The sequence below is a fragment of the Sinocyclocheilus rhinocerous genome, unplaced genomic scaffold (assembly GCF_001515625.1).
Source record: "Sinocyclocheilus rhinocerous isolate Xijiao unplaced genomic scaffold, SAMN03320098_v1.1 scaffold1493, whole genome shotgun sequence".
Classification (NCBI taxonomy): Eukaryota; Metazoa; Chordata; class Actinopteri; order Cypriniformes; family Cyprinidae; genus Sinocyclocheilus; species Sinocyclocheilus rhinocerous.
In genome coordinates, this window is record NW_015640467.1 from 814,482 (window position 1) to 826,980 (window position 12,499).

General features: G+C 34.3%; 1 protein-coding gene across 1 annotated transcript in view; it reads right to left on the minus strand.

Moving 5' to 3' along the window:
* LOC107753047 (solute carrier family 12 member 7-like) overlaps positions 1-9,287 on the minus strand; it is a 59,973-nt gene extending 50,686 nt beyond the window's left edge. The window contains 1 exon segment of the mRNA XM_016569150.1: positions 8,984-9,287. Coding sequence (XP_016424636.1) covers positions 8,984-9,152 — 169 coding nt within the window. The 5' untranslated portion in view covers positions 9,153-9,287.
* Between the last annotated feature and the right edge of the window lie 3,212 nt (positions 9,288-12,499).

Here is a 12,499-nt window from a genome sequence, read left to right on the forward strand (position 1 = left end):
TCCAAAGCTGCGGGTGTTTGGATTCAGTGAGCAGTACAAACTACTGTACAGGACGTTCAGTTTTTGGAAGGAAACTAACTTCCTCCAACTGGCTAATCCAAAATCTGGCATTCTGGCAGGTGAGATCAACCATAGTCTCACAATTCAGATCCGGTCAGAAACAGTGTGATTTAGACGTCCAGCTGAGTTCATTTATGAAGCTGGATTTGTTTTGTCCGGGTCTCATTTCCTGCTCTTTGAAGGCTGGACTGCATCTAAAACCTTAGTGACGCATAAAGCAATTCATAAATAAACGATAAAAACTTGCACATGCTAACACAATCACTAATGTACAGTACAAACACAGAAAATTGTGAGAGATTTGGGTTTGAGATGTCAGACGGGTCAAAAGGATGAATTGTGGGTCACGTCGGCGATCAGAACAGATTTATAATGCAGAATCAGACGCTATGAGAGACATGACGTTAATCACAACCAATGAGAAAGATACAACGCAACCACATCAACACAATGTTTGACAATGACAATGTTTTAGGCATTTTTGCACCTATATATTTTGCAGTTCATAAATAAATAAATAAATAACAAAGTTAACACATCGATCTAGTTAAACTACCTATATTTTCTCATGTTTTATACAATATATAACATATGCTGCTATAACAAAACGGGTGTTAATACAAAAACATGCAAAGAAACTATTTAAAATGTAAATTAAAATACAGTATATATATATATATATATATATATATATATATATATCATAAACTACATTGTTTTTAAGTATTTCATAGTATAAAGTTCTTTTTAAAATAGTTTTTATAGTAAACTGACATTTTATATTTATTATGTTTTTTATTTGTATCAGTTATATATACAGAGAGAGAGAGAGAGAGAGAGAGAGAGAGAGAGTTAACATAAACTACCTAAACTACTTTTTTCTCATTTTTTTTTGCTATATATAATATAACATATAACTACAGTAATAGAAACAGGTGTTAAAACAACCCACATAGCAGATAACAAAAAATATGAAGAAACATATACAAACAATGTAAAATGATGTGTAAAACATAATCAAATGTTATAAATTGCACTGTTTTAGGTATTTCATAGTATTCATATTACTTATTTATTTTTTTAAGCAAAATGTCTTTTTTTATTACATTTTTTTCACTATGTATCGTAATATACAGTTAAGCAATTAAACCATTTTTTTTTTTACTATACTCAGAAACATGTTTTAAAGCGAGATGTAAGAGTGGTTGATTTTTCCAACAAAAACAAACTACAAACAGCGTTGCTGCACGTTCAGTCGCACATATGACACATCACAGCATAGTGTAAACATTACTGCGCTCCTGAGCAAAACACAAAATATCACCGTGTGCTCTGAACATTCATTCACAACAATTAAGAAAGTTTAGCTGGTATAAATTGGAAGTAACAAGTGTGCTGAGTATTTTAAGCTGTTATGTAACATCAACATCAGGAAGAAATGTGCTGCCACCTGCTGATGGTCTTAGGCAAATCAAATTGAACATCTAAACATATTTCAGAGCATTTCTGTATGAAATTCGGTGCTTGTTTGACATGAGAGTTCAGTCCAATTGATGATTTTATACCCATCATGCTAATGAAAAAAAACAGTACAGAGTTAGTCCACAAAGTGCATGTAGAGAAACTTTTCCTGGCATCGTGACATCTACAAAACCCAACTTTCCACTTGTTGACAAGGTTTTACACAAAGATTCTTTAGACCTGCAGTAATATTTCCATGCTGCATTTATAGAGCAAACAAACAGACTCACTTGCCCAGTTTAGGCCCTTAAGGAGAACTAAACCATTTTAGTTATGCTTCAACTAGTGGTTGACTGATACAGAGGATTTTTAATGGTGATGCCAATGTCAAAATTGAGAGTAGGCTAGTTAAAAAAAATTTATAATAATAATATTACATGAAAAAATAAACACACACACACACACATACATATATATATATATAATGTTACATGAAAAAATAAACACACACACATACATATATATATATATATATACATATGTATGTATCTATGCGTGTATGTATTGCTATAAATTAATAGATCTCATTTTACTTCAACTAGTTGCCAAGGTTAAATAAGACAACTTCATTTTTGCTTTTTTGCTTTTGTTTATCTTGAAGTACTAAAATAACTAAAACACAGTGTACTGTATTAATATGAAGGAATATTGCGCATTTTTTATTATTTTTTTAAAGGTGTTTTACCTGTATTTAGAATTTTTCACTACACTGCATTGTGTTTTAGTGTTAACGGAAATGTCTGTAAAATTATTGGACAATGTCCTAGCTGAAAATTACTCGACATTTCACTTTTTTTTTTTTTTTTTATTGATTAAATTTTTTTTTTAATTTATTTATTTAAAACCTCATTTTGGTTCAGTACCATCTGTATATAAACACAAAACCAATAATGACAAAAATAAAATGAAAATATAAAATGTACAAATAAAAACTCATTTAAAATATTAATAAAAAGCTATAATGGTATATTAATGACACTAAAATGGTAGGTGAGTAATGATGACAAATGCACCATACACAAATTTACAAACACTTATTTTACACAATATTTACCCAAAATGCATATTTTTTTATTATATGCATATTTAGTTGGTAAATTTTACACCTGACACGATTCAAAATTCGGTCAAGCAAACAAGATTACCTTAAACTGGCATCTATATGGGTCATTAACTAGTTTAATCTGACCCAGACTAACTATAACTTCAGACTAACTTTAACTGTACATTCACACGCACAGATTGCATGTCCGTTACAGCAGATCTTCACCTCCATCCAATGCATGTCGCTGTTTCTAAAACGGACTTGAATGTACAAATGTTCCAGAGGGCTTAAAAATGGAAACCAGAGGGAGCTGAAAATGTCACGTCATTGCGCCTCTGACACGCGAGGAATCTGCACTAATCCATTCGGTACGTATTAAATAATTACTATCAACGACTTTCAACACGTTACAGTCAGCAGCTGGAGACTGCCAGAGGTTTTCACTCTAAAACGAAGCGACTGTAAGCAGGTGATGACAGATGCTCAGTCGTTCTGGCAGAGCCGCCCATCTCAAATATCAGAGCAGATGACTGCTTCTCCTTCAGCTATCCATCATACACCACAGGATCAGGTGACGGCTTTTTTTTGCTCTTCTGCAGCAGAAGACAAATATCTAAAGCATTCTAGATTATCCAAGAGTGTCGTTTGATCCTGGTGTCCGTGAGATGGTCCTGAAATGGGAGTTTGGGCCGAATGCAAGGCCAACAAAAACCCCATGGTGCCAGCAGAACAATTTATCTAAATGATTGTGAGGTTTATCACCATAGACTTTATAAGACTGACATGACAGCGACCACCAGACATAACTCACAATCTGTTCCTAACGGAGTTCGATGTCCCATACAGAGCTGAACTAGAGAAAAAAGGGCACATTTAAAGGAAATCCTAAAATAAAAGTTTGCCCAAATATGTCACTTTTGCCATGATTTATTCACCGTCATGACATTTCGACCTCCTATGTCTTAATTTCCTTCTCTAGAACACTAAAGGAGTTTTGCGAAATGTTCCCACTGCATTTTTCTATTTAATTATGGACACCAAGCTACTACATTCTCGGCTAACAAAAATGTGTTCAAATTTAGTTCTTAAAATGTTATTTCTAAATGTTCTCTGAACATTCAAAACATCCAGTTTTTAAACGTTTCTTCGTTATGAGAATGTTACAGAAAACATTAGGGAACATTCCATTTTAGAATTTTGCAAACATTACTTGAATGTTCTCTGAAACAAGTAGTTAGTAATATTTAAAAAACATTTTTAAAAACATTTCAGAAAAAAAGTTCCAGGAACGATGTATAAATAAAGTTTTTGTGTTAATGTCAACACAATAAGACCAGATAACTTTGAATGAATATTCTATTGATGTTACTGGAGGAACGTTTGTTTGCAATTTCGACAGAACCTTGCTAGAATGCTAGCCAAAGTTCAAAGTTGGTTCTGCGAACGTTACAGGAAAACATTAAGGAAACATTCCATTTTATCATTTTGCACACATTATGGGAACATTATTTTGAATGTTCTCTGAACACTCTGAAATAAGTAGCTTGTAACGTTTAAAAAATGTTAGACAAACATGCATCTAAAACATTTCAGCAAAAAACGTTAAGCTGTATAAGTAATGTTTTTGTGCTAACATAACATAACATAACATAACATAACATAACTGCTCCGGGTGTGTGTTCACTGCTGTGTGTGTGCACTTTGGATGGGATAAATGCAGAGCACTAATTCTGAGTATGGGTCACCATACTTGGCCACGTCACGTCACTCACTTTTTTTTTTTAACATAACATAACATAACATAACATTTTAAAGCCCAGATAACTGTGAACGAACTTTCCATTAACATTACTGGAGGAAATAATTTTGACAGAACCTTCTGTGAATGTTCCCTGATTGGCTGGGTTACATGTAGTCCACAGACACATTATGCATATTATATTTCAAGCCTTCTGAAGTCATAGGGTAGTTTTCTGTAAGAAAAAGATAAATATTCCTCCCCTCCTTCGCTGCACAAACCTCATTAGAATACACACATATTCAATGGTGCATCACGGTTGTATAATCAGCGTAAAACAGTCTACCTGACATCTCCTTTTGGGCTCTATGGAATAAAGCAAGTCATATATATTTCATACATAAAGGTGAAATATTTCTTTAAAAGTTCATGTGCCCTAAAACACAAACACAGATATGACACCAAACTGATTCTGACTGCCAGTGTGTATTTAGCATTAAGAGACACCTGCTACTTTCAGCGCCTGAGCAATGTTTGAGAGACGGAGCGTGATAACATGAAAAACGAGTCCTGAGCCAAGAGCAACACTGTTACTTTAGCACGGGGCTGAAGGGAATGAAACGGAGAGGAAGAGGAGCCCTGCTTGAGTCTGGGTCATCTCTCACAGAATAATCAGCTCAGACCGGCTGAGATGAGTCATGCAGCGATTGTGCTTAAAGCATGTCTACAAAAAACCAGTGGAAAAACACAAATCACTGCAACAGGAAAATTAATGCTAATTTGCATAAAGTTCAATTCTATTCACCATTTCCATATTGTGCATATTGAGTAAAATAGTCTACTTTTAACCATTTTACTGATATTTCCCAGTATTGGATAAAATATAAGTATGTAATTTATAATGAGCATTCATTGCAGTGCATTCTGGGATTGCTGTATTCAAGTGCTTGGTGACAAGAATTTGGCCTAAATAAGTTTTGTTAAAAGCAGAGTTATTACTAAATCTAAAACCAAAAGAAAAACCCTTACTTTGGGAAAAAAATAAATAAATTATATATATACAGTGGGTACGGAAAGTATTCAGAACCTGTATATTATAAACATTTCTAAATATTATTTAGTTTACCTGGAAGCACTAACATGACTAAAATAAAACAGAAATAACAATTATTAAAAACGATATAGGAAAATAAATAAATACACAAACAAACACAATGAAATTACTAAAACCAAACTAAAAAAAAATTTAAAAGAAAAAATATAAAGAAAAAAATGACAAAAAAAAATAGTAAAGCAGACATAAAATACCACTGGATAAAAGGCAGTGTTTAAATTATGTTTAGGTAAGCAGTTCAACAGGGCTTGAAACCTATAGCAAGCATAAACAAAACAACCATCTGAACAAGAGCACAAGGTCACATGATTGTCATCTTATGATGCCAATTATAGCAATTAAAATTACAAATGACTCCTGAACTCTAAAGCTAATTATTGCTGCCCAGAAGCACAGAAACCAACTGCACGACATGCATTGTGTTTATATGTTAGAAGAAGAGAAGAAACTTTGCTTTGGTAACTGGCAATGTTGGTGCACAGAAACGTTTGTAGACAAACAGCCAACACAAATAGATCAGGGTTGCTTGAGTCAGCTGTTCACAGTATCCCGATGGAGAAATGTGCTAAATAAAAATAATTCCCTCTTCTCTTTTTCATCTGCCCTGACCCTGAGTGAAGACCACCCTCCAGCACTGAGATCAGACCTCAGTTTGGTGGACACCAGTCATGATGCAAAAACGTCCATTAAACAGCAGATCATGTTTGATTACACGTTTTAGTTATATTCCAACATCATCATGAACTTCTAGCGAGCTTTCAGGAACAGGGTCAACATAAAAGTAAAACACTCGTCTCAGATCACATATAAAACGCGGTTTGAAAAATGCTGTACAAATCTGTTAACTCAGCATTATGTGTGTGCTAAAATATCATGTGATGCTTACTAAGTGTACAGTATCATATGCCCTATGAAACCACTTAAACAGCTACTTAAAGTAATATTCCAGGTTAAATACTACTTTCAGTTTGTTTTTCTGTTCTTTTGACTGGAAGTCATTATTTTATTTATTTATTTATTATTATTTTGGAGAACCAAATATATTGTACATACAAGAATACATAAATCATGTGAGGTGTATGTATAAAAAAGGAATAATAAAAAAAAGTACAAATGCATAGTTTGCACTGGTTTTAAGTTTTACTTACACATTATTTCCAAATATATTTTAATGTAATAATTAAATTTAAACTGTTCAAAAAATGAGCACTTTTGCAGTCCATTTAACTTTATGAATATAATAACAAACAATATAGCTTTTATTTACTTTTTACCTAATACTTTTAATGTGTACCTCAGTTTGGATGATCACCCTGTAGACTTACATTGTGAGAACCAAGACTTTGCATACAATAAGTGTTAGAGTTTTTTTGTTTTCACAAACTATGGGAGTCCAGATTATTAGCGGTGGCATTTAACCTGGAATATCCCTTTAATTTCTCAGACAAATGGGATTTGTGTTTGGTTGCATGTAAGCTTGTAATTGTTATAGTAGGCCCAACATCTCTGGCCTGCAGTATTTGGGAACATGGCCTCAGCATTGGGTTGGATTTGGATGTACGGCCTTTTTTAGTGTTGCTCTGGGTCTGCAAGACCTCAACATTGCTTAATGTCTGGGAGCAACTTAAGCAATTGCTCAGCATTGTTCTAGGTCTGGGAGTAAAGACTGAGAGCATCACCACATATATGAACAGAGATGTTCTTGACTCCCATAATGATTGTGTAACTCAATCCAACGCTCCCCAGCGCAACCATCTGGAAGACAACTCCTATCTGCACTTCTCCAAAGGCAAAGTGCTTCACACGCCAACAAATGAAACTCATGTGTCACTAATGTGTCTGTAGGCCTGATCGTGCTCTTAGGATCAGCTCAACGCTTTGGGAAGCTTTGGAAAGCACATCACCAAAAGTGCCCTTTACTAACATTGTCTTTATATGATTAACACCAAGCGAAACTTTTGAAACAAGTTGTTGAACTTCGATTTTGCAGTCTATTTAATTACTGCACCTCAAGTAAGTGCTGTCTCCGGATCACCTGGACTTTCTTAAGTACTTCAGACCTTCAGCAGAAGATCAGCTCTCGCAATAACACTACTTTAAACTTCTTTATAGACTGCAGTGTGACTGGTGCTAAAGTAGATAATCAAACGCACTTTGGTTTTAAAAGGCCTAAATTTAATGAAGGGCCAATTATAAGCTTTCATATCTATTAGAGATAAAGACCGACATTAGACAGAGAGACCCTAAATGCATTACATTAATGCAGTTGGTTATATAGTTAGTTATATATTTCCTTCCTTACATCCACATGGACATAGACCTTGTTAAATACATGAAAGAGCAAAGAGAGACTACAAAAGGCCAGATTCACTCACGTAAATCATTGTTTTGTTAGTATTTTCAGATGTAGGTTGCTAGATTTCTAACCCGGGAAACAAACAGATGTGTCATGGTAATTAATGAAGACAGCTGAGTGTGAAAAGTGTCCCAAGACAGGTCTAGACAAGCCCCTGAAATCAGGCAGTCATGTAAAACCAAAAGGGCCTTGTGTTACATAAAACTCTATCACCTCACATTTCAGTCAGGACTAAAAAAGGCTACAAATAACAATAATAAAGACTAAGCAAATACATTTTGCTTTATATTATACGGATCTAAGGCATGCACCAAACCCCTCCTACTGTGCTTATTTTCATTATAAAGTAAATGCAATCAAACAGCAGCATTTAATGCAAATACACACAAGAGTAAAAATATAAATATGTCACCAGCAAAATACAGGCAGTGTCAAATATGCCATCCTAAATAAGTCATTTCACAGGACCTTACCCAAAAAAACACATGGAAACCACTAAAACAAAATAAACTCCCATAGTTAGAGTTATATTAATGTATTACATATAACATAATAAATATATATTAATTTCTGTATTTTAAGGACATTGGTATAAGTTACCAGTTTTACTGAAGCTGCAACTGTTACTATGATAACCATTGTAATTTTTTTTAAATGGGTAAGAATACTTTAAAACCACATTGTGACATTTTAGATTAAAAAAGTGATATGTCCTGAATATTTGATTAATAAGAATAAACCATTTGATGCTAAACATTTCAGAAACAACAACAACAACAAAAAAATAATAATAAATTGTTAGCTGGATAACGGCCCCGAGAGAATGAAACCTCCTGAGAGAGATCTACGTAAAAACAAACCGTCTACAATAGATCATATTCCATATACTGTATGCAACTCTTTGGTCAACTAAAACGCACAGATCTTTCTGCAAACGCTAGTTTGTATGTAACTTCATTTATTAACCCCAGAAGGATTATGAAGTTTCCCTTCACTTTCTTGTTCACTTGTGCACACGATTGACGCGACGCGCAAAACTACTGATGAGTTCTGGACGCGCGTCGCGCTCCTGTTATTATCAACATAACGGCTCTTAGTTAATGATAACGCGAGCGTTCAGAGCGACACTTTCTGACCGTATGAACTCACCGTATTTGTTGGGTTCTCTGCTGTACCGGAGGATGGGCACCGATCCCCGCCGCTCCGCGCGCTCGCCCTCACCGGCACCGGCGTCAAACACAGAGTCTCCGTCCGCTTCGTCTCCAAACGCGCTCTCTTCGGCGTGCGCCACCGGCACGACCAGAAACCTCTCGCTCATGTTGGTCGTCCGTGGGTCAGACCTGTCCGGTGTCTGATTAACTTCAGGGATCAGACGGTTTAGGCCCGTGATTCATCGCCGGTAATCTGACAGTTTGTGAGTGCTCGCGCACCGACGCGTGAAAGTGTGCGAGGCGTGTCCGTGCAGAACGCGCTGCGCTCATTGGCTGAGAGCTCAACGGGGCTTCATATAAATAACAGATCCGCGAGCTGTAGATCAGAGTTTTTGTCTGATGTGCTCACAGTCACATCAATAAGACTTAACTGACCAGAATACTTTATACAATATTATACAATATTTTAATAATGTTCATAAATCCCTAATGTCTTTGGTTTAAAGTACTTATTATTTATTTGCATAATTTAAAATAATTTATTTTTAAAGATTTAACTAACCATTTTAACATAAGGAATTGTTTTATTATTATTTTAATAATATTAATAAATCTGTTTAATATAATATAAATCTTAAATAATCTTTTTATTTTAAAGTAATATTTATTTTTATTTACTTATTAATAAAAAAATATTTGATATGTATGTTTTACAGATATAACAAAGTGAAACAAGCAAAAAGTGTCCCTGGAAACTGATCGAGAATTACTGCTGTTTATGAGACAAAACATTTTCATTTTGACATTTAAAAGTCTATTTTTGTGTTATTTGTTCTATAGTTTGCTTCTTTTTTTGTCAGTAAGATTATTATTTGTAAAATGGACAAGCTCTAAATGAAAAAAAAAAAAGTTATGCGAGTATTTAGCAGTATACAATATTGTACAAGTTTTTAATGATGTTAATAAATCCCTAATGCCATTGTTTTATTTTATTTATGTATATTATTTAAAATAATTAATTTTTATAGATTTAACAAAGCCATTTTAACGAAGGAATCCCAAAAAATTATAGTTTTTATTATTTAATTATGTTAATAAATCCCTTTTTATTTGTATTTTAAAGTATTATTTATTTTTATTTACTATTTATGTAACTATTTTTTATTTATATAAAAAATGTTTAATATGTATGTTTAATAGATTTAACAAAGCAAAACAAGCAAAACAAAAAAAGTCCCTGAAATCTGATTGAGAATTACTGCTTTTTATGAGACAAATACAAATAACTATTGTGTTACTTGTTCTGTAGTTTGCGGTTTTGTCAGTAAGATTATTATTTGTCAAATGGACATGCATGCTCTATCTAAATGGTAAACACAGATAAGTGAGCATTTAGCAGTTATTGTTTAATTGTCCTAATGAAAAGTGTTATTTGATTTAATGCATGTTTATCACAGACACTTTCCAGTGCTGATGTTCTCTAGTGTTTTATATAGACGTGTGTCTCATATAAACTCAAATTCACATGAGCCTGTGGCTTCATTAACATCCACTTTCTGCTTCCCTGTTGTGTCGTGTGTTTTCTCACAGATACAGATGAGTAACACATATGAGGAGTTTCCAAACCTGCAGAAGCTCTTCACACACAACATGATGAAGAGCTGCTGTTAATGATGATTCTGGCTCTGATGGCTTTGAGTCACACAGAGAAACATTATTTCCACACTGTCATATGAAATAAAGCCACAACCAAAATAACACTCTATTAAACTCAGCATAACTTTTTGTCATGCGGGTCTGTTTGAGAAGGAATGAATAGTTTCGTAGAAAAGATTATGCCTAATATTATCTAGAGAAACGGCATGGTTCTGTCAGCTGGGAAAACAGGCTTTTTTCACCCATGATCAGGCCTATTACAACTTAAACTTTGGTTCGAGTCAACTTTACCTGCAAAATCTGAATTGCACACAAATCAAATTACTGATGAACTGAGTCTTGTTGTGCCCTCATATGCTGTATGTTATGTTTATTGTCATGTTTTCTTCAGTTGTTGTCAGTTCAGTCATCAGCATGAACTGTTCCAGTCTCTCAGGCTTTGTTTCAGCTGCTGTGGGTTATTTTAAAAGATGGACAAAGCAGGACGGGATGATTCACATACCGCTACTGACCGACACACAACACACACTAGGGTGGAGAGGAGACACATTTGGTTCTGACAAGAAATGCTGTACAGGAATATTCTGGAAAACATTTTTTATTACTTTATTTATATAAACAAGTAAAAGCATTTCATATTTCCGCTGCATATTGTCTAAGATGTATTATTTCAAAGAAAAACCATAAAGCAATAAACATGTAAGGCCCACAAATGTCATAGAAGATGAACAACACATTCCAGAAGAGCTTTCATGACAGTCTCATATTTTTATCACTGTTTCTTCATAAATATGGAAATGTTTCTTAACCTGAAGAATATGCAATATTTTCTCACATGACTTCACATGCATTGGGATCAGCATTTATAGACATTCTGCACTCCATTGGAGTTAGACAACACGTGTCAGGGCCTACTCATTGTCGTAATCATACTTTAGATTTAATACTGTCACATGGAATTGATGTTAATGGCATTGATATTCTGCAGCAGAGTGATATCTCGGATCATTATCTAGTCTTGTGTACACTCCATGAAGCTAAATCTAACAAATATGGTAGAACCATCACTTCTACCATAAAAGACTGCTTTGTAAATAATCTTCCTGACTTGTCTCAATTTCTCAGCATATCCAATAGCTCAGAAAAACTTGATGATGTAACAGAAACTATTGACTCGTCTTTTCTAACCCTTTAGATACGGTTGCTCCTTTAAGCTTAAAGAAGATTAAGGAAAACAGTCTGACACCGTGGTATAACAAGCACACTCGCGCCTTAAAGAGAGCAGCCCGTAAAATGGAGCACAGCTAGAAGAAAACAAAACTAGAGGTATTTCGTATTGCATGGCGGGAATGTACTTCTACTTATAGAAAAGCTCTAAAAAACTGCTAGATCTACTTACTTTTCATCTCTCTTAGAACAGAACAAACACAACCCCAGGCATTTATTCAATACAGTGGCTAAATTATCGAAAAATAAAGCATCAACAGACACAGACCTTTCCCAACAGTACAGCAGTAATGACTTTATGAACTTCTTTACTTCCAAGATCGATACTATTAGAGATAAAATTATAACCATGCAGCCGTCAGCCACAGTATCGCATCAGATAGCGCACTATAGATCCCCTGAGGAACAATTCCACTCATTCTCTGCTATAGGACAGGAAGAATTGTATAAACTTGTCAAATCATCAAAACCTACAACATGTATGTTAGACCCTATTCCATCTAAGCTACTAAAAGAGGTGCTTCCAGAAGTCATAGATCCTCTTCTGAATATTATTAATTGATCGATGTCTTTAGGATATGTACCTAAAACCTTCAAACTGGCTGTTATTAAGCCTCTCATTAAAAAAACA